This window comes from Bombus huntii, chromosome 3 (genome assembly GCF_024542735.1).
Source record: "Bombus huntii isolate Logan2020A chromosome 3, iyBomHunt1.1, whole genome shotgun sequence".
NCBI classification, from domain to species: Eukaryota; Metazoa; Arthropoda; class Insecta; order Hymenoptera; family Apidae; genus Bombus; species Bombus huntii.
In genome coordinates, this window is record NC_066240.1 from 784,424 (window position 1) to 809,531 (window position 25,108).

The window sequence follows — 25,108 nt, forward strand, 5'->3', positions numbered from 1 at the left end:
TTGTCATATACATTTTTTGAAAAGGCACCATAATTCTGCTATTACCTTCTTATATGTTACATTATACTTATACGTATAATAAAAAAATTAAAACTCACCGATATCTCCATTACGATTTATTAATTGTAATTCATTACCTATTTATAAAGAGCAAAATGCTAAAAAAAAAAAAGTGAAAAATACTTCTACTATAATACTTTGGATAAATACCCGTTACTATCAATTATTTTGAATTTAAACTGACATTATTTCATGGCTAAAATAATAATAATAGCAAGTTATTGATTACTCGGTTTGTAATATAAATATGTAAAAGAATAAATTTTTGGCTTAGAAGTACAGAAAAAAGATGTTGTAGAACAAGAACGAAAAGGGAAGGATCTTTTTTAATGAATGTAAGTGATTTTTCTCGAACCTTGAAGCTTTCTCATATGACCATAAACAATTTAAATTTGACTTTCATATTCATGTCTATGGAATGCATGCAATTTTTTGACATTTACACAGTTATTATTATGATGCAAGATATTATGACTGACTAGTAAATAGGTAATTGTTAGCTGCGATAAACTTATAAGAAGATGAAATTAAACGTATAAGAGGAAGAAATGTATAAAATCTCAAACATTATACATCTACGATATAATCGTTTACCTTTTTCAACTTCAAGTGAATGTACACCCAATTCTGCCTTTACACGGATCTCTGACAATAACTTTAATTTGACATTGGAATAGAAAAAAAATTTAATTCTCTTTTCATACGATTGGCACAAACAGTGCCATTCGAATATGGCAAAAATGTTCATTCGTTTTCAATCCTCTTTGCTAAAAGTTTCTTTTTGGTACTTTTTCTTAGGTTTGTAGTCTAATTCTGTTTCATATTTCCTCGATTTTAATTAAGTTCAATTATATCGACAGTTGACTCTATACTATTTTCTATTTTATAGCAATATTGTGCGGATCCTGTTTCATTCGAATTAAAATGGCAACAATAAGTCCTGACAGTTCTCTTCTCAGAAAAGTTAGACTTGACCTGTCGTTTCCCGTTCGCTCTTTTCTGTTCTTACATACTCTATATATATGTGTATGCATGCACATATAATTGTCTTTACAAGTTTACAACATAAAGATGCATTATATTTTGTCACATAATTTCTGCAAGGACCTATCAACCGTATAAAAACATAAGTAGGTGTATAAGTTTCGCATAACGAGTTATTAGTTTCATTCTAACATCATAATAGTTGAAAGTAACAAAGTTTAAGAAAAATCAGTCAATTCTATAAAAAGAAGACATTTCCTGCATGTAGTGTGCACTATATGAAAGAGAAAGACATTATACACATAATATATATAATATCTATATATCTATATCTCTTTATGAGTATATATAATATATATACAGGAATATAATACAAAATAAAATAGAATACAATATAAAAGAAGATAGATGATAAATATCTTTGTCTATGCACACGTATAGACTGTAGATACGGATATATAGATATTACGAAAATAATAGTTGTGGGAATAGTATACAAAAAATGGAACGTTTCTAAGAAACTAACCTTTTCACGGAGGCGCGTACAGTATTGTGATTGCGCTCTCCGGATTCACGACAAAGCACCAGCCCTTTGATAAGGGTGCTCGCGAATCTGACCCAAGTGTCTACGTTGCTTTGCAGCGGCTGCTGCACCTGTCCCCAACATACAAATCTGTTTAATTCATCTGTTTCCACATGTATTTATTATTATCCAGTCCTCGGCAGGTCACATAACTGCCGCTATAAACAATAATAGCAAATTAAAGTTATCTACAAGTTTACGATTAAAACGCAAACTAATAGCCAATGCTTCTATCTTGCATACTTTTCTTCTCACTTTTAGTTTCCGCAATGCTCTCACTTACATCTTATACATATATTTTATATTTAAACGTGTATAAGCACAATTCGAGCACAATTTCACAAATCACTTTTCCTATGCTCTTTATTAGTTTGCGTTCAATCTTCAAATTTGAAACAGAAAAGTTATTATCGTATAGATATTATCCTATCCCCTGAAATGAAATAGCATAAAAGCGTTATATATATGTACATATATGTATGTGTACGTGTATTATTAATTATTTCAAATTTTTACTATATCTTACTATATCTATGTATATATTCATAGTGTATAATAATCTTATGGATCTAAAACACCAATTTTCTTTACAAGATTTTCAACAACGAATATTTGCGTTCGTAAAAATAAAGATTAACTAGAGAAGATATACGTTCGTTCTTTTAAACCGTCTTCTTCCTTCATCCATTACTTTTTAATATTAATTAAGCTATTAGCAAATATACACGGGCGCGTACATATACGTATTTCTATTTAAGAATTATGTAGATTGTATTTATTAAATAAAACTTATTTCTTAAATAAGAAATGAAATAATTCTTAGTAATTATACGTCATCCGATCATCGATTTCTTCTATATATGTAACATTTTTTTGCAGTTTATTGCAATTTGTGTATCCATACGGCAAATCTTAACGTAGAGCGAATCGAATATTTTCATCTTATACCTTGCTATTAAAAAAATAGCATCATAAATTTCGTTAACACGTTAAAGATATTTGAAATATATTTGCTTTACGTATGTCTAGTACTAATCGTCGATGATACTAATTATCGAAGTATTAGACATGCGCATTACAAATTATCTTTCTTTACAATTTTTTTTTTCTTATTATCTATCGAAAATACGATATATATATATATATATATATATATATATATATATATATATATATATTAAATACAATAAACAGATATATTTATATGGTTTTTAAGAAATTACACTATCACGTTTAGCAAATTTTAGCTATATGTATATTAAAATTCTTCACGTTTCATGGCTATAGAGAAGTCAACAAACAGTGGACAATTATTGCTTATTTGTTCGTTAATAATAGGTATTCGTAATTAATTATTTTATTTATTTGTAATGAATCGTAATAATTAAACTGTTATAAAACTATTATTCAAATCACGTTGCTACAATACACAGTAATTTACATAAATGTCATCATTGCACATAAGATTATTGAGTACTTTTTACTAAAAAGCTTAATTAAACATATCCTCTGAATTCTCTAATATGGTGTTATTTTGCACAAATAGTTTTACTAGTCAGGCTATACCGTTTGTTAATAATTTCCATAAATAATATTTATAATATAAAAGATTTTATAATTCTTAAAATTTTTTTTTACGAAATAGGCCAATACAATCTTTCACAGCTATTTTCAGATTTCATTCGAAAAAAAACACTTATTAAATACTGCTTACATTGTCGAACGTATAGAACTAGACAGATCAATAAATATTTACATGCGTACAGATAGTTGCACCAGAGTATTTGGTCCCTAATATATTATTTTTATTGTTGCTTCTTAATTTATTTCTTTATGTCGAATAAAAGTTCCTTAGCACAAGGAAATTCACGAAAGAATAAATTTCTATACATTTTATTTATAAACTAATACTCAATTGTTTTTCAAAGAGGTAAGGAATTAGTTACTAAAAGAACAATTTCCAATTGAATATCACTTGACTCTAAAACGATATAAAATTTAAATATTTTGTGTTCCTTTTCTTCTAAGATTTTTCCTAAGATTATGCCATTTCTAACAAAATACTACTATAATACTATCTTGATCAAACTACTACTACTAAATCTTATAAGCTAAAAACATCTTATATCTCACACTCTGTTAAAATTAACCTAAAATTAACATTAATTATGTATTAGATAGTATTTAATACCTTGACATGTGTTGAAAACGTGTATAGGAATTTACAGAAAGACAATTTTTCAATTACGGAGCGTTACTTGACAGCAGAGCAAGATTCAGTTTATATCTTGAAAGGATGTTTAGCAGTCACAATAGTAAAACAATTTAAACGAAGGAATTGCAACGATGGAAATATTGTAAAACTAACTTATCGAAATATTTATAAAAGAGTAATTTTTATATTTATAAAATACTATCTAATATTTAATATTCAATATGTTGACAACTATTTGAATAGCAATAGTGTTTTCAATTAATTCCATTTTATTTAAAGTGTTGTGTTCCAATTTCTCACGGCCACAATATTTATTTTCAATATTGAAACGTAAAATATTTAAACATAAGTACCATGACAATAACATAAAAATGGATTTAGGAAAATAGCAAAATCAATATTAATACGTAAACGATTATCATTTTTCACAATTGCTTCTTGTAACCAGATCCATCGAACTGTTTTAAAATAAATCTAAGGTAATCTAGTCTTTTTAAATAATATGAATCCGAAACTATAAAAAATAATTTAAGACATTTATTAAGCAATTTGATATTCATTATATTTAAGAAATGATTATATTACTGAAAAAAAGAAAATGTAGGTATGTGATGTTGAGGTATCGTAATACGAGTACAATCCGCCAATGATATTGTCAATAATGGAATTAATAAAATCACAGCCACATAAAATAGCAAATTGGAGAAGTATTTAATTTGTCAGAAACTATGAAAAAAATTAGTGAAATTATTTAAACGAATTTTTACAATAATCCATGTTTTGAGACGCCATTAAACATTGATATAAAAGATTTTAGAAATGTCTAATGATTTCCCTGAGAATCTAGTATAATTTTATCACTAATAAAATATTGAAAATGTGAAAACTATCCTTTTTGGATTAATGGATTCCAAAACAAATAATCGTTAATAATTAATATTGAGTACCATTAAAAAAGGATTTTTGTCAAAATATAAACCAGAGTAACTTATATTTTACATGGTAATACAATAATTTATCTTACAATAAATTGAATGTTGTCTAACGAAAGAAGTATTAAACATAAAATATCTACTGACGTGTACATAAAAAAGACCAATTTGCTTTTAGAGGTGTATAATATGTACTTGATATAATTATTTTCAAAGCATTAGCGATCATTGTTTGTAACGATCCTTGACCCTATTGTATATGAAAAACTAGTACCTAGTGATGTAAATTGTAAATCACATTAGGTAAAACATTTTTAGAAAGTAGAAATGGATATAATAAAAATATATAAAAAATATCTATCTTTAATTTCTAAGTAATAACTATTATTTATGCATAAAATACAATTTCTAAGTTTAAACGTGTCTATAATACGTCACTTTCCATTTGAGGAAGGTATTTACAAGATATTTTTGTACGATATTCTATATTTAACATATGACAAGAATTGAGCGCCATTTTTTTTATCTCGCGATATTTAATTTCTTTTTATATTTCTTAAATAATTTACTTCTCATTTCTGCACACATGTTTTCCAGTCCTAATATATATAAATATCAAATTTTTCGGACATATAACTGTATATATTTCAAAAATATCTATTTATTACGATTTGAGATTGCAGTACAGTTTTTAATGTGATTTGAAAACTAAGTTTATACTTGCGGAAATTAATCAAAAGTAATTGTAGACTACAAAAGGAACCCGAAAATATCTCGGTATATTATAAATACATTATTTATATATATATATACAATTAGATATTTAATACGTATATCTAATCATATAACTTTATTATGTGCAAACAATTCCTAACATGGAATAATAGAACTAGAAATACAGATGTGCATTAATAAGTTATGCCAAACTTCTGTACACTAAATTTCACATAAATTTAATAAGCGTACATTTAATGTTTATTTATCTGTCATATAAAAATTGAATAAATAATATCATATATATAAGATATTGGCTTTAGTTTTGACTTAAAATATTTTCACTTTTCAATTGCGATGCAACTTTCAAAATCATTTTTACCTTGTCAAAGGTCATAAAATATTACATACATACATGGCTGAAAATAAACAAATTTCTCGTGCAATAATAAACTGAATACTATAATACTAGAATAATCTATTCGATTGTACTTACTACGAAAATCGTGTTACCGTAACTCTGAAAATACGTAGAATGTTTAATAAATATTTCAAATAAAAGTGAAATATCTTTTGCTACACTGGATAAGTCATATTAATTACTCATACGAATAAAATAATACGAGTAAAGTTGCAATCTGAAAATAATATTATGTAAAAAAACAAAAAGGTAAAGATGTACATAGGTAGCTGATGTTTTTTCGACGAGAAATTCGCTTATTTCTTTTCTTAATTCTTATTGTATAAATTACGTTAATGTTGATATTTAGCTATATCGATATTAGAGTTATAGCAATAAATAATATTTGATTATTTCATTAAATATATAATCAATATGGCAATGCACCACAGAATCGATCATGCAGACGTATTAACGCGTGCAGACATTCTATTCTTCAAATCCCTTTAAATAATACAAATAGAATACGTAGTATGTCATAAGACGTGATATGTTTGAAAAATGAAAGTTCCTTTTAATAATGTAAAATAAAGAAAAAGAATGATAAACGCATTTGGTTTCAAGTTATAAAATTAAGCTTGAAATAATTTTCACAGCAATTTCACATAGGTGAATTGTTTTAACAGATTATGTTCTAACAAATACTTTTTTATAATATTTAATTTCTTAAACTGAAATAGATTTCACCTAACACTGTTCTATACAACACTATGCAAGGCTTACTCGGATAGAAGCTACGTCCAAATGGAATTTCTTCCTGATGTTTCGCCAGCATTGCAGCTAACTTCTTCAGGATCTGAGAACGTACTGCACGAAAATGACATTGTACAACAGTGTTTAGTGTGATAATCCGTTCCATGGAAGCCCCAAATCTCTGAAATCTGTTTCTTATCAATTATTTACATATTTTTTCATTCCACAACATTCATCTTTACGAAAAGGTTATTACGATACTTTTCATTTCTTATTATGTTGCTAATTAATATTCTAAATAAAAAACAATAATAGATGTATATGTATGATATACGCATACATACATATATGTATAATACATAGTAATACTTCGTATTAAGAGAGTATTCTAGTTTAGGCATTTTAAAAACCCAATTCAAAATCAATGTATAAATTTTCCGTATTATGTTTGTATTAAGATTGTGTTGAATTTATAAAATTAATAAAAGTTTTAAAAATGGCATGCAGCTAGCAACGTGTGACGTACGATAACGTAAAGAGAAAATTAATGGTAAGCTCAAGTTTAAGCATGGCACTTTAATAACATTTTGGATGAGAAAAAAGACGTATTCCTTCGCTTCAAAACATATAAATACATTCAGAAGTAGTAACTGTGAATTTAATGTATATTTAATGAATGATTCTTAGCAGTTCTGCATGTTTATCTGTGTGATGAGACTAACTACTGATCAGTAAGCAAAAGTATACGTAAATTTCTGCGATAAGAAGAAAGAGTCCATCGTTCAGAATGTCGGTAGAAGCTACTAAGAAGACTAAGACTAAAACTGTTCACAGAAAAAATAAATCGATTGAGCAGGACTTTCCTGAACAAGAGTTCTGAACAGTCCTCACTTAACAGATTATTCGTAATTATAATCAATTTCGGTTAACTGATATGGTATGAGAAACTTTAAATACGTTTTTCTCGAAACCGGGTTTTTTAATATAAGCTTCGATCAATTGATCTCAAATTTTTGCTATAACTTCGGTATATTAAAAGTTCAACCTGTCATCCAATAGGACACATTTTTTAAGAATCGCGCTAAATAGCATATGATTCACTCAATCTATTAATAGCGGTGAATATTCTTAAGAAATAAATTACGCGTGTAAAGCGCCGATATCAAAAAGTTTAATGATATCTCTGTAAAAAATTCGTAAAAGGCCTAAAATATGACACTCTAGACTAGAATAGCCTCTTAATGTTTCATGCCTCGACAAATGATCAATTTTTTAAAGTAAAATGTAAGTATAAAATTTTATTGCACTTGCATCGCTAATAATTCCATGTTATAAATATTTATCTGTAATAAATGCAATAGCACCACTATAATGATTATAATATATACAAATTATAAAGAAACAGATAATAAGTAGCAATTATTACATAATAGAAAAGTATACGAAAAATATTCTTCAAAATATGTAATACTAAGATAATAGCGTATCAAATACGATATTATACGAAAGACGAAGTAACAATTTCATACCTAACATAATCATTTATTCGTGTGCGTAAATTCCACGGACGAAATTATTATTAGTTTCTACTAAAATAAGTTTCTACTAATAATTCGTTTTAAGTCGGGACTACTTCATTTTTCAAACATATCATACCTACTGAACACATTGATCTATATATATCTACTATAATGTGTAATAAATGGTAACGAATGTATGAGTGTATAACTGGACATACGATAATCGAGTATTTCATTCACAAAGAGAAGTCGTCTTAATTTTTAGTCTATACGATTATGTGTATATTTATATATATATACAAATATACGAATTGATTTCTTATACTTATCGCGTACGAGCTTGAATACTGCATGTATTGAAATCTTGTTTGTTCTAAACCAACTTATGAAATTCGAGTATACAAATCGAAGCTTATTATTACATTACTAAAAAAGATTGAGAGAATATGATCAAACAACATTTTAAATATTATGATAAACTTTGAACAAAAACACGATTAATTATATTCTTTTTCAATTATAATATACTTCGATAAATTTGTATATAATTATACGAATACTTTTTATAATTCTATCCAACAATATAGAAAATTTAACAGTAAAAATTTAACAATACATAACATGCTCTTCTTTAAAAATAGTTCTTTTACCGTTGCAATAAAAAAGAAAACAGCCATAAATCGCGTATAGAATAAATAAGAAACATTATTACTCGAAATATACATACAAATACGTTATTTGAATCGAATACTTAAGAGAAGTACGTTAAAAATCAAATAAGAAAATATTTTTTATGAGATTCAAAGTTTGTCTTACTCCGATAGATCCGCAATTCGATACAAGATTGTCAAATATTATACATGTAGTATTTACCACATACTAATTCTCTTTATACGGAATTCAAAGATTTGTCTCTTCATGATACACATATTTTAATGTCAAATATTTCTATTACTTGCTACTATCTGTTTTAAAAATGCAAGTTATAATATCATTGGACATAATCAGTATTAAATAACTATCAAAACTGATACGACTAGCAAATGACTGATGTGACTCTCTTAATATGTATGTATAAACATTCAATATTATAATAAAAATAATATCATCTAATTTCTTATTTTCTTTAATACCTGTCGTATTTTGACATTAAGATCATTACGACTTCTATACCAATCTGCTCATTATATTTCTATTGCAGCTAATGATAATTATGAATGATGAAAATAATAATAATGACAATCAGGATGATGTTGAAAAATGGTACATCAACAGTAATAAAACTAAATGAGAATAATAATGGTGATTTGTGGATGATGTGCAATATAATAGTGAAAACAGTAACATAATATCAATAATACCTATTACTGATAAAAAACAATAATAAGCATAATAATAATTAAAAGCATAATAATATATGACGATATTGATATAGTAATGGTAGTAATATCAATGGTAATAATAAAAATAAAGACAATAATAATAATCGCTTTCAGATGCGACAAAATATTTGACGACATTAACTGCTCTTACCATACAAATAAAAACAAAAAGATACATATATACATATTTGTAAATATGTATTTTTCTGCTTAATAGTGGAGAACATTCCTTTTATATTTCTATTTTTAAAGCAAAGCTTTTTTTAAGCAGAGAGAATTATATATACTATGTAAATATATATATAAAATGACGTTGTCAGCATATGCGTTAATATCATTATACAGAGTAACTACCGTAGTTACATTTTTCGATCCAAGAATTTTGTAAAAATATTTGTATAAAAACTTTGTACGTGTTATTTTATACATCTTAGCGATTGAATGTTTAACACTGAATAAAAACGTGTTATTCCCGTAAAATCCCGTATTTAGTGAAATATTGTTTTGATTTTATTACTATTTTTTCTAATTGGTTACTATTGTGCAACATCAAATGTTAAACAATAAAATTAGCCAGGATGTTCTATGTAGAATTATGCCATTAATCTCTCATGTATTCGTTCATGAATATATAAAATAAAATAAAATAAGATAAAATAAAATAAGATAAAATAAAATAAAATAAAATTAAATAAAATGAAATAAAACAAAATAAAATAAAATAAAATAGAATAAAATAGAATAAAATAAATCTTTAGCAACAATTTCCTTGTTTTTGTAAATAAATATATGGAATATACAGCATGCTATTTAAGTATTTTTTATCGCTAAAGAAAATTCTCCACGAAGAAACACAAACTTAAAAATTGATAAAAAATACAAATATATTAACTGTTTTTCATTTGTCTCTATTATTTCTTTTTATCTCGTTCTCTTTCTTTTTCTCGCACATTCTACTTCACTTAATCTGTGCTGGAAGGTCGAGAAGAGATCAAACAGGACAAATAGCAGTAATCATAATAATGATAATAAAAGGAAATATTCATAAAAAACGTTGTTGCAACTAATATCAGCGTGCAAACAACCCACCAGAATTATCAGCAGTAGTGTAATCCGCGAGGAGAGGCGAGGCTGCTAAGGCTGCGTAGTTGGCATAATCGGCATATGGCGTGTAAATTAAACCATGGGGATCACCGGCAGAAAGAAGAGATCCTGGTGGACCCGAACCGTTTAGAAGAGATGCCGCGGTGGTTGGGACAGATATCCGTGGCGAGAGTATTAATGGAGCTCCCAACGGAGCACTGGGTGTCCTCATAGGTGTGGCCAAGCCTGGAAGAAGCCGTTGTGTTTCCGCCGCTGCTGCTGCAACACGTCTCCACTCTTCGTCGCAAGCTGAAACATTCATTATCATTATTTCAAGTTACTAGTTTCAGTACCTTTACCTTCTTTCATTAATTTTCTAACTATTCCATCGTGTTATAGAGATTCATTTATCTATATACATAATTTATAAATGTATAATAACATATAACATGAAAAATATTTTGAACGATTTAAATACGTATGGTAGTGTCAGAAAAGTGTGAATCGAACAACAATAAACTGAATATGTATACCCATTTCTTGTATAATATTTTTTAAATTTTGTTCTGTACAGAAGTAGGTAATAAATTTATATTATTATGGTATTATAAATTTTTAATAAAGTTATACTTGAAAATGCTAAATCACGTTTAAGAAGCTGTAGTTTAGCAGATTATTTAGAAGGGCAGAGATTCTTGAGATATATACAAAAGAGAAATTAATACGTAAAATTGATAGCCGTTAAAATGTTGTGAACGAATTACACGCTTTTCGTTGAGAGTTAGAAACATTCGTACCTATTTACTTTATACTAATGTGTCTATATTACTTTATATTATCACTTTACTGCAAATTATTTGTATTCAATAATATAATCGATTCCTCAATCAAATCTTATATATTTTTGAATAATTTTAATTTTGAATTCTATAAATGTTATTATCAAAGAGATATTAAAAATAATTTAAATTAATATACGTCTCTCAAAATATTTATTACCATCACTCATGAAATATATATAGTACTTAGATATACATATACAGAGTGTTCAATCTTCATGAATTTTTAATAAAAAATGCGAATGACATTCCCTATAAAATAATCTACCCTGTGAATAAACAAATTTTCAGATAGGAATTTAATGATTTCGAGGAGAATATAATCTGCTGCAACTATAGTATATTATAGTATAAATGAATGAATTGAAGTTACATGAAGGTAACATACTTAATTTTTCTTAAATGGGATCTTATAACTTTAAGTGAACTAATAAATCCATCTTGATATTCTCTATACAATGTTATTAACCCATTTAATTATAATACACTTATACATATAACATACTCACATATGCTTACCATGCCTATCGTATGAAAGACGCTTACCTTAACTACTTTTGTATTGGTTTTTCTTGTCTTTCACACAAATTAAAATGAAAGTTTCTCAACATAGATAGATGGGTACCTACCTTTTTATAGGGAATGCCGAGATAGATCGATTAATGCATTAAAAATTACATGGTAACATTTTAAAAAGTAATAACAGTCATGATAATATATCCTTCATGCGTCCACCTACAAATAAACTAATTACATTAAATTACTTCTCCCTCGAAGTATCGTCCGAAATATCTTTTGAATAATGAACAATTCGAACAATGATTGCATAGATAGCATGTACGTATGTATATATATAGCTATAAAAAAGTGTCTAATATTAAATAGTATTAATGAAATTTTATTTTGAAATAAAAGTAAATAAATATTTGAATCTATACCTGTAGCTGCAGCAACTTTCGTGTTAGAATCCCGATAGGTTCCATTGATAATAGCAAGTTCCATTAACTGCCGCTTCTTTAACTCGTCCTCTCCATCAGCCTGCTAACAGTCAACATAATTAATAAGAAATATATTAATATTTTTGAAATCAATTATAGTAATCTAAGAAATACGTTACTCATTTTTTTCAAATATTTACAATTTTACTTTAATATAATTTCAAACTTTTTATTTCTTCGCATGGCATATAACATTTGTAAGAGATTGAAGAAAGAGAAGCTACGTTTGTGTGTTATCAATCATGCCATTATACAATTAAATATTTTCTATGAATATCGCTTTATAGCTTAAAAATTAAGCTTCCATCAAATTAAATCACGTGAATATTTATTCTTTTAGTTTGCACGAACAAATAATATTTATTTATACATGCAGAAACTTTAGTGCAGTAATGCAAAGGTGCAGCTGATAGGAAGTAATTAATATTATGGGGAAACTAATTCAATAAAATTAGAAGTTATAGTTAATAATAGGAACTTTCTCACCACGGGAACAAGAAGTTTCTTCACTTCTTCTACAGCTCTGGCAAGTTTCAAAGTTGCACGATTTTCAGTATCCTCAACTGTCAATAAAACATGCAGTTCATCTGTCAGATGTTCCCAGTTTGGTTTACCTCGGTTTAACTCTTCCTGTTAAAGGGATTAATATCATATATAGTACAATTACACAATTTAAATAAACAAATGTAAAAGACTTTATCCATAATCATTATTATGGTAAGAATTATTGATATTATAATATTACAAAGTACATATGTATGCCATTTATTCTAAAAATATATCACAAATATTAAGTGCGTGTAATAACAAATATCTAATTGTAGGAAACTAGTTCCTGAATTAATATCATATGTCTATATATCCATGATATTACTTTATATTGTATATTAATATTTCCATATAATCAATTTAAAATAAAAAATCAATATTCACATGTATTTGTTTCAATAAAAATCACAAAGCTACAATTTCTTAAATAAATTCTTGCGACAAGTCTAAACTAATGTTGAACACGAAAATTTGGAAATAAATTTTGTATATCCATATTATTATTTGATGCATATACTTACGATAAAATGTTTTCTCAGTGATCATACGCAGCTTGGAAACAAATATTTAACTTCAAATTTGAATAATAATCGTGTACTTTTGACATATTGCTTATGTGTATATTATAAAGAAGTTATAAATATATATGTATAAACTAACAAAGCAGAAACTTTTTCATTATCATTTTTTTATCAGTACAAAATATTCAATCACAAAAATTGAGTACTTAATCACGCACACAATTATGGTTATTACCTATATTCTAATATAATAAATATGATAATGTAAATTGTAATTACAAATCTAGTTACAATTGGAAGAAATTTGAAATCTTACACATGTAACAAGGAAAAATTGTACACGTTACTCGAAAATTTATACGCAAAAATATATTATATCTATGTATATAAAACATCTGTGTAAAAACAATAAATTTACCTTCTTCTTATCCCTCATAGAACCTTTTCCCCTAACCATAATTTTACATCCTGTTTCTTGCTCTAACTGTTTAGCTGTCATACCACGTGGTCCAAGAATTCTTCCAACAAAATTAAACTGTAACAAATCAAATTTTGAGACAATTTTTAAAGAAAAACATCACATCTACATATTAAGTTTGCAAGTATATGATATAAAAAATTGTGCTTTATTTCTAATGGTGATTCTTACACATGTACATGAATAATTTTTTGAAAAAACGTAGAAATTTTTTAGTATATTTAATTAGAAACAGTAGAGTTGCCATAAAGTACTTTACTGCGCTTACATTTTAACATTCACCTGATATAAAACTTACACAAGTTATTTTTCTAAGTAGACTTATATGTAATATGCGTTTATATTATATATATAAAGAATAAGCGTAGGATACTATGCAAAATATATAAATATATAAATAAATATAAAAAATGTTATTATACATCTTCTTCTTATTCTTTCATTTGAAAAAAATGATTACCTCATGCACGTTTGTACGTTCGATCGGAACCTGTATAATTATATTTGGAAGTAAAATAAGAATTTTATCATATTGCAATATCGAACTTTATGAGTCTTATTTTAAACGAATTCCCTTTGATTAATAAAACATAGATGCAAAACTAATTACTTAGGAAACTAACAAATTTACGTCAAAATTGTCTTCATATAAAGTAGATCAAAACATAAACTTCATTCAATTAATTTTTCGAGAAAAATAATTTTTTCGTAGTATTTCTAAGAAAATCTCATTGTTTATATTTCAAAAGCATAATTTCCTTCTTATTTTATTCTTTTTTCCACTACCTACACTTAAAGTTTCTCCTAACTAAACGATAAAACGTTATCGTCGTTATGCATTTATTAATTTAATAATAATTGTACTCTCTTGATTCAATGTTGACATGTAAAATCTCTTCTGTAAGTGAATAAATTCTATTTGTAATTTATTTATTTGTTCTACATTTAAGTAATATCCTTTGGACTGTGTGATCTATAAACTATGTCCCCTGATACAATATCAAATTAAATGTTCCGTGATTAAACAATGATATTGTCAAGTGGATTGTAATAGATGAATAATTGCTTTATACACATGTATAATTCTTATTAAGAAACATTCATATATATCTTATTATTAGCTCAATTTCCTCTCATAAGGGAAATTTATTTCAGAATGTTACAGCATGGCTTAAGAATTATTTAAAATTGATCCGTTACACATTGAAAATTAAATATATTTTATATATTTTTGCAAACTTCTATTAAAAAGAAAAAGAATAAAAAATACTAATGTTAAAGAAAGCAAATGCGAGGGAAAAATGACAAAATTATTAAAAAATCAAGAATGTATAATAAATAAATTAATCAACAGTATCGAACGTATAGCATACGTGTGATACAACACACCTTCATATTTAATAACAATAACCATTTTATTTAGCCAAAATTTATACTAAATTTATATCAAAAAGTTATTTTTAATAATATTCTGTCTTATTTATTTTCATTCGCATCGAATGAATATCATGTTATTTTATTAAAATTTTCTGGCTACATACGTGTTTGTCGTTTTGGTACCCTATTTTGACAAGATTTCTCCAATATTATATAATATTGACAAATTTCTATAATATTAAACCGATTTAAAACTCGAATCTCTTCGTGTCGTGGGAAAATATTTTCTTACCGTTATAATACATATGCAGCATTATGTATCTTCAAAGATACAATATAATATAATTTGGTAAAATTATTTAGAGCAATTTTTGTGACACGTATTTGTTTTTCCATCAATAATTTCAAAATACTTCTCGTTATTGATTCAGCTTGTAATAAATTTTCTCTCTATCTTATCACGGCATCCAATACCAATAGCAGTTCAGCAAATTGAAAATAATATAATTGAGATAATCAGATCCATTCCTCTTAAATCTCTCTTAAACCGTAAATATAACCTCTTCTGTTTGTTTTAATGTTGCTTCAATATCGAAGGTCATTAGCAACACTGTTCAAATTTAAAATCTTTGGTGCAGTTTTGTTCAGGTAGAAATTGGCTGAGTTTTATTAAATTCTCATACTGTTTTTCGGGTGAACTATTCTTCCTGCAGCGTCATATCGTTATATAGTTTTTTTCTTCATGTGTACATATTTTTTGCAAATAGTAAACATATAGTAGAGGAAATTAATCTTCTAGACAAGATTTCCTTTATATTATATATGCGTATGTATATTTACATTTCTGTAAAATGTGTCGTTCGTTTTTAACGTTAGTATCGTTACGTTATAGGAATACTTATGTTTTTAAAATTCCTTCAGAGGCACTCAGCAAACAAAAATACTTTTTATTCTAAACATCTCTTGCATACGCAATGCGGGAGGCTTCGATTAGGCTGGATAACATTGAAACCAGACATGGGAACCGTTACAGATACGGCTTCACGAAAACCTCAAAGCACAATCTCACCCGTAGGATTAGTTTATCCATATGCGAGCACATATGTTTGATAATGTTTCAGATGATAAACTCATGGCCTATTCCACCACATAAAATTATCGCAGTATTTAAGAAAACGGATACTTATGCTTCTTAGACAGATCATTACGAAAAGTCACGGTGATGCTTCGCGTTATTTGCTTCGTCAAATGACAGGCGTTACGGGCCATGACGGACACGGACGTTACAACGTCCGTCTCGCAGTGTTCTATCTCGTTTTGCATAGGATCAGGTCAGTCACACGAACTACGCCTACTTACGTCCGTCAAACTATACAACGTTATGACGGACGTTGTAACGTTCGCCATTCCAACACTCGTGTGACCCCAGCCTAAGGTTCAAGCTTGTATCATGTGAGATGGGGCTGAAATTTCGTACCGAAGCAATCACCTTAAAAATCTGCGAATCGAGATAAATTCTATTTGGCGTTATTTTCGGGCTAGTTCTAGCAGTACTCCGTCAAAACCAAAATATTCGTAGTATATATTAGTCATAGTATATCATAGTATATAATATAATAATCTAATATTTGCAATCATAGTTGAACGTTCCCGACATTACCGCTTTAATCGTATCTTCGTTTATTAGTTAGAGTTTTTCTTTTTTATTAATATCATCCGCGATTCCTCAATTTCTATCATCAACTTCGTCCGTATAAAACCCTTCTTGCGGCTCTTTGATCTCGCGTCAGATTTAGCTTAATTTTTCTAATTTCTCAACAGCTTCTCAATTTAACGTCGAATTCATCTGTACTATTCTACAAGTTCTTCTATATTGTCTTTCGCGATGAATCCATGATGTCGTATCAGTTCATTTGCACATCTTTGAATATCCGTGCTGGCGCAGTTCAAGCACGTCACAATGTTTACTTTAGTATTTTCCATAATTTGACTCAACCATTTGTTAATTTGATACCTCTCTTACTATCTTATATTTATCCTGAGTATATAAACTTTGTATTTTCTTAATAAATCACACCAGCGGTTGTTAATGCATTCTATTAATTTCATGTCACAATGAATGTTAGAAATTTCATAAAGAATGCAAATTTATGTTTAATTTATATTACTATGGAGACTAATTTCAGAATAATTGCTGAACTGAATAGGCAAATTAATAATCGTTGTTTAACCCTAAGGCAACTATTAGGAAATATAAAAACCTGTGTGTCGTTTCAGTCTAGAAAACAAAGAGAGACCACCTTGTTTTCTCTCTAATGTTCGTTGTATGTAAAAATTTTTATTACAAACATTGGCTAGATAAAGTGTTTGAATACATTCTCATTTTTTATAATAAAGCGTATCCTTATCAAGTTCCACGTTTCATTTTCATGGTATTTATTTACACTACTGAATGATATGAAAATTTAATATGTGTAAGAACTAATTGAAATGATTAATTAACACATAGATACTATGATAAATAAAGATGAAAAAAGATGATAAAGACTACATTTTGTAGCCACTGCATTTCTAAATTCATATGTTCACTGCTTAGGGTAAATGCGTTTGGAACATTTGTGAGCTTCCTGTGTGGTAAGTCGGAATGCATTGCGCATACGAACAACAATGCACTGGACGAATTTCTTCTCAGGTACTGATACTGCTCAAAACACACAGAAACGCGCTTAGACGATCGACGAATATATGGAATATTAGAAATTAGCTTGTAATATCGCAAATATACAGAGCTTGATATATCGATAAGAACACTAGAAATAGCTGCTTGAACAATACAATTAAATGTGTTGTTTTGTAAGATTTTATATACCTAATGCGCAATATTGCTTAAAAAACATAACAACAAAAGAATGTAAGAATGAAATTACATTTTAAACGAATTTTATGTATAAATATAAATGCATAAATAATAATCATAATTTCCCATGTTTCACATTTTTTTCCTTAACAAGTTATTTAAAGTCTTGGAATATTAGAATATAAACTTTTATTAATTCATCCCTTTGTTCCTTGAGTTGATATTGAGTTAAAGTTAAAAGTAAAATTGATCTTATATCGTTAATAAAAATACAGTACCGAGATCAATGAATGATTTTTATCATTATTGCCCCTAGATAGGAAACAATATTAATTTTTTTAAATATGAAAAGAAAATTTCGGAAACAAAATAAACTTTCTAATCAAATTTCCACATTTCTAGATATTTACTATACAATTAACACATAAATTAAATTTAAAAATATGATTAATTTAGAAACAAGTTTGACATACAATAATTTGAAAATATGTATAAAACTTTTAATTGTTCAAAAGTGCAAAAGTTATAAAAGATACTTTTGAGAATAAAATATTTATCTCAACGGAATAACATAACTTTTACATAACATTTACTTACATTCCACATTTAGAAAAGCGCATAAACAGTGTACCTACGTTACTAACTTTTTCTAATATACAACAAATTCCTATCTGAATAAAGTATTCCCACAACGTATATTATAATGTACTACGTTTATTATTTTCTATATATTTTATACTGATAAGAGAATAAGAGTACAGATTATTGGAAAAAGATAAATACGTATAAATGTGCACGTTTCTCCAGATTTACCATTCTTATAGAAAAGAAAATAGTAACTATTATTTCCAAGCATGTATTAAAGATGATGTCAGTTACCAACACCTTATTTAAGTACCTAATAATCATATTAATGTTTATAGACACTAATACGGATTAATATTAATATGCACATATATCTTTAGTATTTTAAAATTCTATAATCAGTCAAAAAGAAGATAAAAAGTACCATGGACTTTTTAAAGATTTTCTATAGAGATAAAGTAAAATATGACTCATATAAAGTTGCGTAAGCAATGTCGCCAAAAAGAAATCATTTTTAGAATTTTATTTAATACCTGTCTAAAAAAAAGATGTTGAAAGCGAGTATGTTTTAAAAGAAAAAATTTACACAAACTTTCTTCATCTCTACGAAACGTATTAAAGTCGTTTCTTAAGTAGATATGTATATTGCTGCTAATATTCCAAATAAGATTGGAATTACTGAAGGACCTTTACTGAAGGAAGTACAACTTTCAATTTTTGTAGTAATTTGTTACATTCCTATACACTATATTACAATGGAATGATCTTTTACGTTTAAATTATTTATTATTCATTATATATAAAACATAGGCTTCTATTATAAAATGATATTAGAAATTAAAATTCTTAAAATAGACATGTTAATAATGGTGATGCATGTGAATAAATATTTAGTTGAATATGTAATGTTATTAAAACTTTTCATTGGTAAATTCTAAGCTATCTAGTTAGATGTTACAATGTCACAACTCTAATAATAGTACATACTTCAATAAAAACTCATACGCTAATTATAAGACAATAAATTGTTATCTAAGATAATATAGCGATATAAATAAGAAATACTTACATCTGGATGTTCTTTAACAGGTACATAAACTTTTTCCGTAAGCGTTGTGATATCGCCCTCTGGTTCCGGTAGAACTAGTGGCTCCTTTTTGACGCCACTAATCTGGAAAAGACTTGCCCGCACTTTTGCGATTTCTGCAACAAAGATAGGGATGCATGTACATATTTTTAATTCCAATTTTAATTAAAATATTTCGTCGAGTACAGTCTACTATTAACCTGCAAAAAAAAGAACCGAAATGCAGAACCATAAATAAAATCAGTCAGTTTGTAATTATACATATCATCTCTAATGAACATTCGTAACAGATGAACATCATATCTACAACTCTTTCATCACGTAAATTGACATTAGTTTTGTGATGAAGAGTAGATGTGATATGAAAAGACGAATAAAATTAGACAATTATAAAATCATTTAGTCGTATGTATGTAGACATGTGTGTAAGTTTTTAAAACGATTAAATTTCAATTTCCTGAACTATCTTAATAAGATAAATGCGATACACATAGGAGAATTTTATAGTGAATAAAATAATGGATGTACTTATGTATTTATATATATAGTGGCGGAGAAAAAAAATTTTTGAGTTGGCATTTGTATATGTGTATGAACATTAATAACTTTTATATTAAACATTTTTTACCGCATGCCTAACAATCATCTATCCTATAAGATGTATTACATCCTATCTTTATTTTTAATCAGTGCCCTCGTCAATCATAATTCCACTTTGTAAAATTATGATGTTTTTACCTGCTGATTACTTTTTAAACCCTTTTTTATCCACCTGTGCATTTCGATATTCAATAATTTTTGATTATAGAAACAATATCGTTGAACAAAAATATTTGGTATATCAATTTATATATAATATCAATTTATTTTTATAACAATATGCACATATATATGTACATGCACATAATATGTATATATTTTTAGTATTTTTTCACGAAATATTTAGACCCTTGCTTGTATTATATTAGATGATTTATATGTTCGAAACCTTAAAAATATTATCGCAATGAAAATAATAGAATAGCATTTCCTTACAATTCAAGGGTTTGCAAATATGGAACTAATTAATAACAAAGTTAAAAGCATTTCTCATATTAAAATACTAAATTGAATAATAGGTTCGTTCGTCACAACCGCGTACATATTTCGAGAAGTGTCATATCAAACTACTGCTTATACATTATACGCATACTTACTAGCTACATGCTAGTAATAGATGTTTACTATTGCTTATCCATTATACGTGCATACTTACTAGCTGGATAAATGTTAAACATGTATAGATATCAAAACAAGTTAAAGGCGGTCTAAAGTGTAGAGGTTGGTTCAGATATGGTCAGTTTCGTTAAGTAGTAAGTGAAACGGAATTTATATTCTTTCACTCTGGATAATCAATATCAAAGCAAATGATCTATCGAAACAGGTCGCTTTAGTTTTATTCTTGTTTCATCCGCCATGATCCTCCAATTCAACATGATTCGGCTTTACTTACTATTTTACTAGATTAAATTACTGGCCGTGCCTGATCCAGCCTTAGGAGTATTTCATCTACTTATACAGCGTTAGACAGTTCTCCTTCAGTTTTGTATAAAGTAAAAATCTTCTTGAACATGAACCAATGCAATATCCATTTCCGGAATTAAATGCGAAAATGATTACAATGGATGCAAAAATGAATTAATGCGACGAATTAATGTAGAAAAAATAAAAAGAAAATGTATGATATGTACGCTGATGATAATATCGATAAGCATACCACTCAAAAATGGATTAAAAGATTTAATAGTGGAGATTTTGATCTGGAAGATAAGGAAGAAGTGGCAGCTCAATGAAGATTAATATTGGTAAATAACCATATTAAGTGAATGAAACCTAAGATACTCAACTAGATACTTAAATATTTTAAAGAAATCAATTTTATAACATTTAAATAAACTTGGAATGACAATTAAGTAATGATATCTGGGTTCTGCATGTGATAATCAAAAGGAATTTGCTAGACAGCATTTGAATATGCGATTCAATATGCAATCGTTTGTTAAAAATACATAAAAGTGGTGGGTGTTACCCCACTTACCATATTTACCTAACCTTAATTTTGCACATTGGAAAATTTCCATAATTGAAAATTTTTCAAAAACATAAAATGTCGAAGGATGCGCGTGTCTGAATTTTCGAATGAGAAGAACGAAAAGTTTTACAATAGAAGAATAAATAAATTACGAAAAATGGCAAGAGATCGTAGAATAAAATGGTGCATAGATATATCATTATTTATAGGTGTGTATTATATAAAAATATTAATGCCTACTTATAATTGTATTATAGTTGTAGCTTTATCAAGTTAACAAATTTTGCCTATTTATAAATAATACACGATTTTAAGGACAACTGAAGAAAAAGTGAATTAAGTGGAAATGCAAAATGTAGAAAGCGGTATGTTCCACCTCTTTTTTACTATAAGCAATATTTTTAAACTTGTTTCCAGTTCTACCTACTTTTAAGTATCACTGACTACACAGTTATGAGTATAGATATACATATGCATGCATGTATGTATATGTTACCACAGTACGTATTACGCATGCGTGCGCAGATATAAGAGTGTAAATGAAAAGAGAGGATAGAACACACGAGCGAAAGAACGCAGCATCATATCCACTTTTAGCAACATTGCTCATTACAGCTGACATCAGCTGTATTGTATTCTCGTAGCTTTCTTACCTTCCTGTTTTCCATTACATTTGTTTTGTTTTGCTTTCAGTAATTATTCAGAAACGAAATTTTCAATTAAACAAGAAACGAGTACTATATGTTAATTTAAACTTTCACATGCTACGATATTGCACCTTTTTCCTTATCTAAAATCAGAAGAAATCTAGAACAAACTTTATCTGACGTAAACAATATTTTTGGTTTGAATAATAACATTAAACACATATATATTTGACTCATATCGCGAGTCAATTAGTTAATTTCATTCGTAGAAACATCTTGTGACTCACAGAAATGCGTATTGATATACATACATACGTATACATACATATGTATGTACATTGAGATTGTTATAAAACAAGAATATTGTACAAAGCTAAATCGGAAATACGTTGAATGTTAATTAAAAGAAATATTTTTTTATAAAATTTTATTCACTGTCTGTCATATTGCTGAACACTGTAGTCATATTTTGCAAATACAGATCACAATTATTTTCAAACGATGAATCATTGTTTTTGGAATCAAACTCCAAACGAGGGAAAACGCTAAAGTAAAATTCCAAGACGATATAGACCTGGGAAGTATAAATGCTCATTACCTGTGAGAATAAAAATCTATCTAAGTGTAGCGTAGGTGGTGATGTTGAATCGATGTTGGTATTGGTTAGGTGCAGCGTCTATGACATCATCGATGGCGTAATCATCAAGACTACGATCCATGACACAGATTAACCGGTTGAAAAAGACAATGGCGTTTTGAGGAGACAAACCTTCTCGTTAATTTACAATAAGAAAAATAATTTAATTCGTTACAATGGTACTTGTAATTACAATGACACAACTTCCAAACATTTCAATGAATTTCGGCAATCGTCTCGAAATTTAATAACAATAATAAAATATTTTATTACGCTTCGTGTCCTATAATATATGTATTGTACTCATGTATACAATATGTATTTTATGTGCAATGAAAACTACTATTACTCTTGCTAGAAACTGTGCACCTAAAATTTCATCGAATTTCAATTTTCATAATTCAATAAAATCATTTAGTTTTATAACCTTGCTTTTCATCCAATAGATACACTAACACTTATTGGTGGTAATAATTATTTAATAGTATTTCAAACTATATAGTTAATCTAAGGGTAATTATAATCTCATTGAAAGAATAAAAAGGCGATTATATATCATTTTATATAGCGCCGCAAATCAAATCAATAATTAAGCTTTTAGATTCCATTTGCATATCGACATAATATAGATACAAGTAATTTTACATGACCTTTCAACATTTTACAAAGAGTATAATTCGAGTGTGTGTTCCGAGAGTTTAGAAATTTATTATATAGCAGACCCTCTCTCTAGATTCGTTTTTCATTAAATAAACATAGTGGTGCAATCTATAAAATAGGATCGCTTGAAAACTGAATATTTCAAAAATATGCATGTACGTACATGTTCAACAATATTTATTTTTGATAAATCACTAGTCATTAGTATTAACTTAAAAAAAAACAATACTGAAGAGAGTGCAAAGAATGCTTCCTTTATTTATATTACGTAATTAATAAAATATTATTAACAAAATATTGTATAATTATCAATTGCGTAGTATAAAATTTGTGATAATATTTATGATATTTAAGTTATGATTTAAGTTAAGCTCAAATAAAAGATAAAAACTTGATCTGAAAAAAATAAAAAGAAATATCACAAAGTATAAAAAAAGTTAATTCACAAACACACAAAATGAGCATAAATAAATAAATGACAAAAAAGGAATACCTATCTTGTTGACAACTGAAACACAGAATTGTGTTTATTAAATATTTGTATTATTGTTCGGGTAATTAAGAGCAAACATTATGTAACTAATCATAAGAGATCAATATAACCCAATCGTATTGTTAATTAAAGAACAACAAATTGAAAACGATTGATAAATATTGTATAGATGTTATATTAATTTTGTATTATCACTATGTTGTTCATCGATTTCAACAAATTAATTCTGGAATTAACACAATAGTGCGTTATAAATACAGATTTTAAATCAATGTCACATGTATTGAAGTTATATCTTAGTAGCCAAGTTTCTTAAGCAATTCACAACTTATTTTCACATAGTGAGTCACAAGGATATATTTATAAGTCACTGTCCAAGAAATTTTATACCAACACTAAACTATGATTTCTAACACAAGCCTTACAAACATACAAGTATAACGCTAAAAATAATGTAGAAAAATACATTTCGCGTACTATTTACATTATCTACACACTTAGCTGGAATATAAGAATAACAATATTATTAACCCTTCCCCATAAAATGATGTCACAACATGTTTAAAATATACGATAGTTAAATTCTATTATTGAAAACTGTAACATGGAATGCGGGTAAACTTAATTTATAAACTTATTTAACAAATAGCACGCAATTCATGATCACTAGAAAATCATTTAAT

At 27.3% G+C, this 25,108-nt stretch overlaps 1 protein-coding gene across 4 annotated transcripts in view; it reads right to left on the reverse strand.

Annotated features, from left to right (window-relative positions):
- Positions 1-25,108, reverse strand: part of LOC126863988 (protein held out wings) — a 47,079-nt gene that overhangs the window by 8,277 nt on the left and 13,694 nt on the right. Inside the window, exons 2-7 of one of the 4 annotated variants that reach the window (XM_050614812.1) lie at positions 19,900-20,033; positions 13,952-14,068; positions 12,950-13,093; positions 12,404-12,503; positions 10,633-10,935; positions 1,571-1,698 (exon numbers count right to left, since the gene is read on the reverse strand). In XM_050614812.1, the coding sequence (XP_050470769.1) occupies positions 1,616-1,698; positions 10,633-10,935; positions 12,404-12,503; positions 12,950-13,093; positions 13,952-14,068; positions 19,900-20,033 (881 nt within the window). In that variant the 3' untranslated portion in view covers positions 1,571-1,615. Of the gene's footprint in view, positions 1-1,570; positions 1,699-10,632; positions 10,936-12,403; positions 12,507-12,949; positions 13,094-13,951; positions 14,069-19,899; positions 20,034-25,108 lie in introns of all 4 variants that reach the window. The other 3 variants (XM_050614811.1, XM_050614810.1, XM_050614813.1) reach the window with 3 other exon arrangements.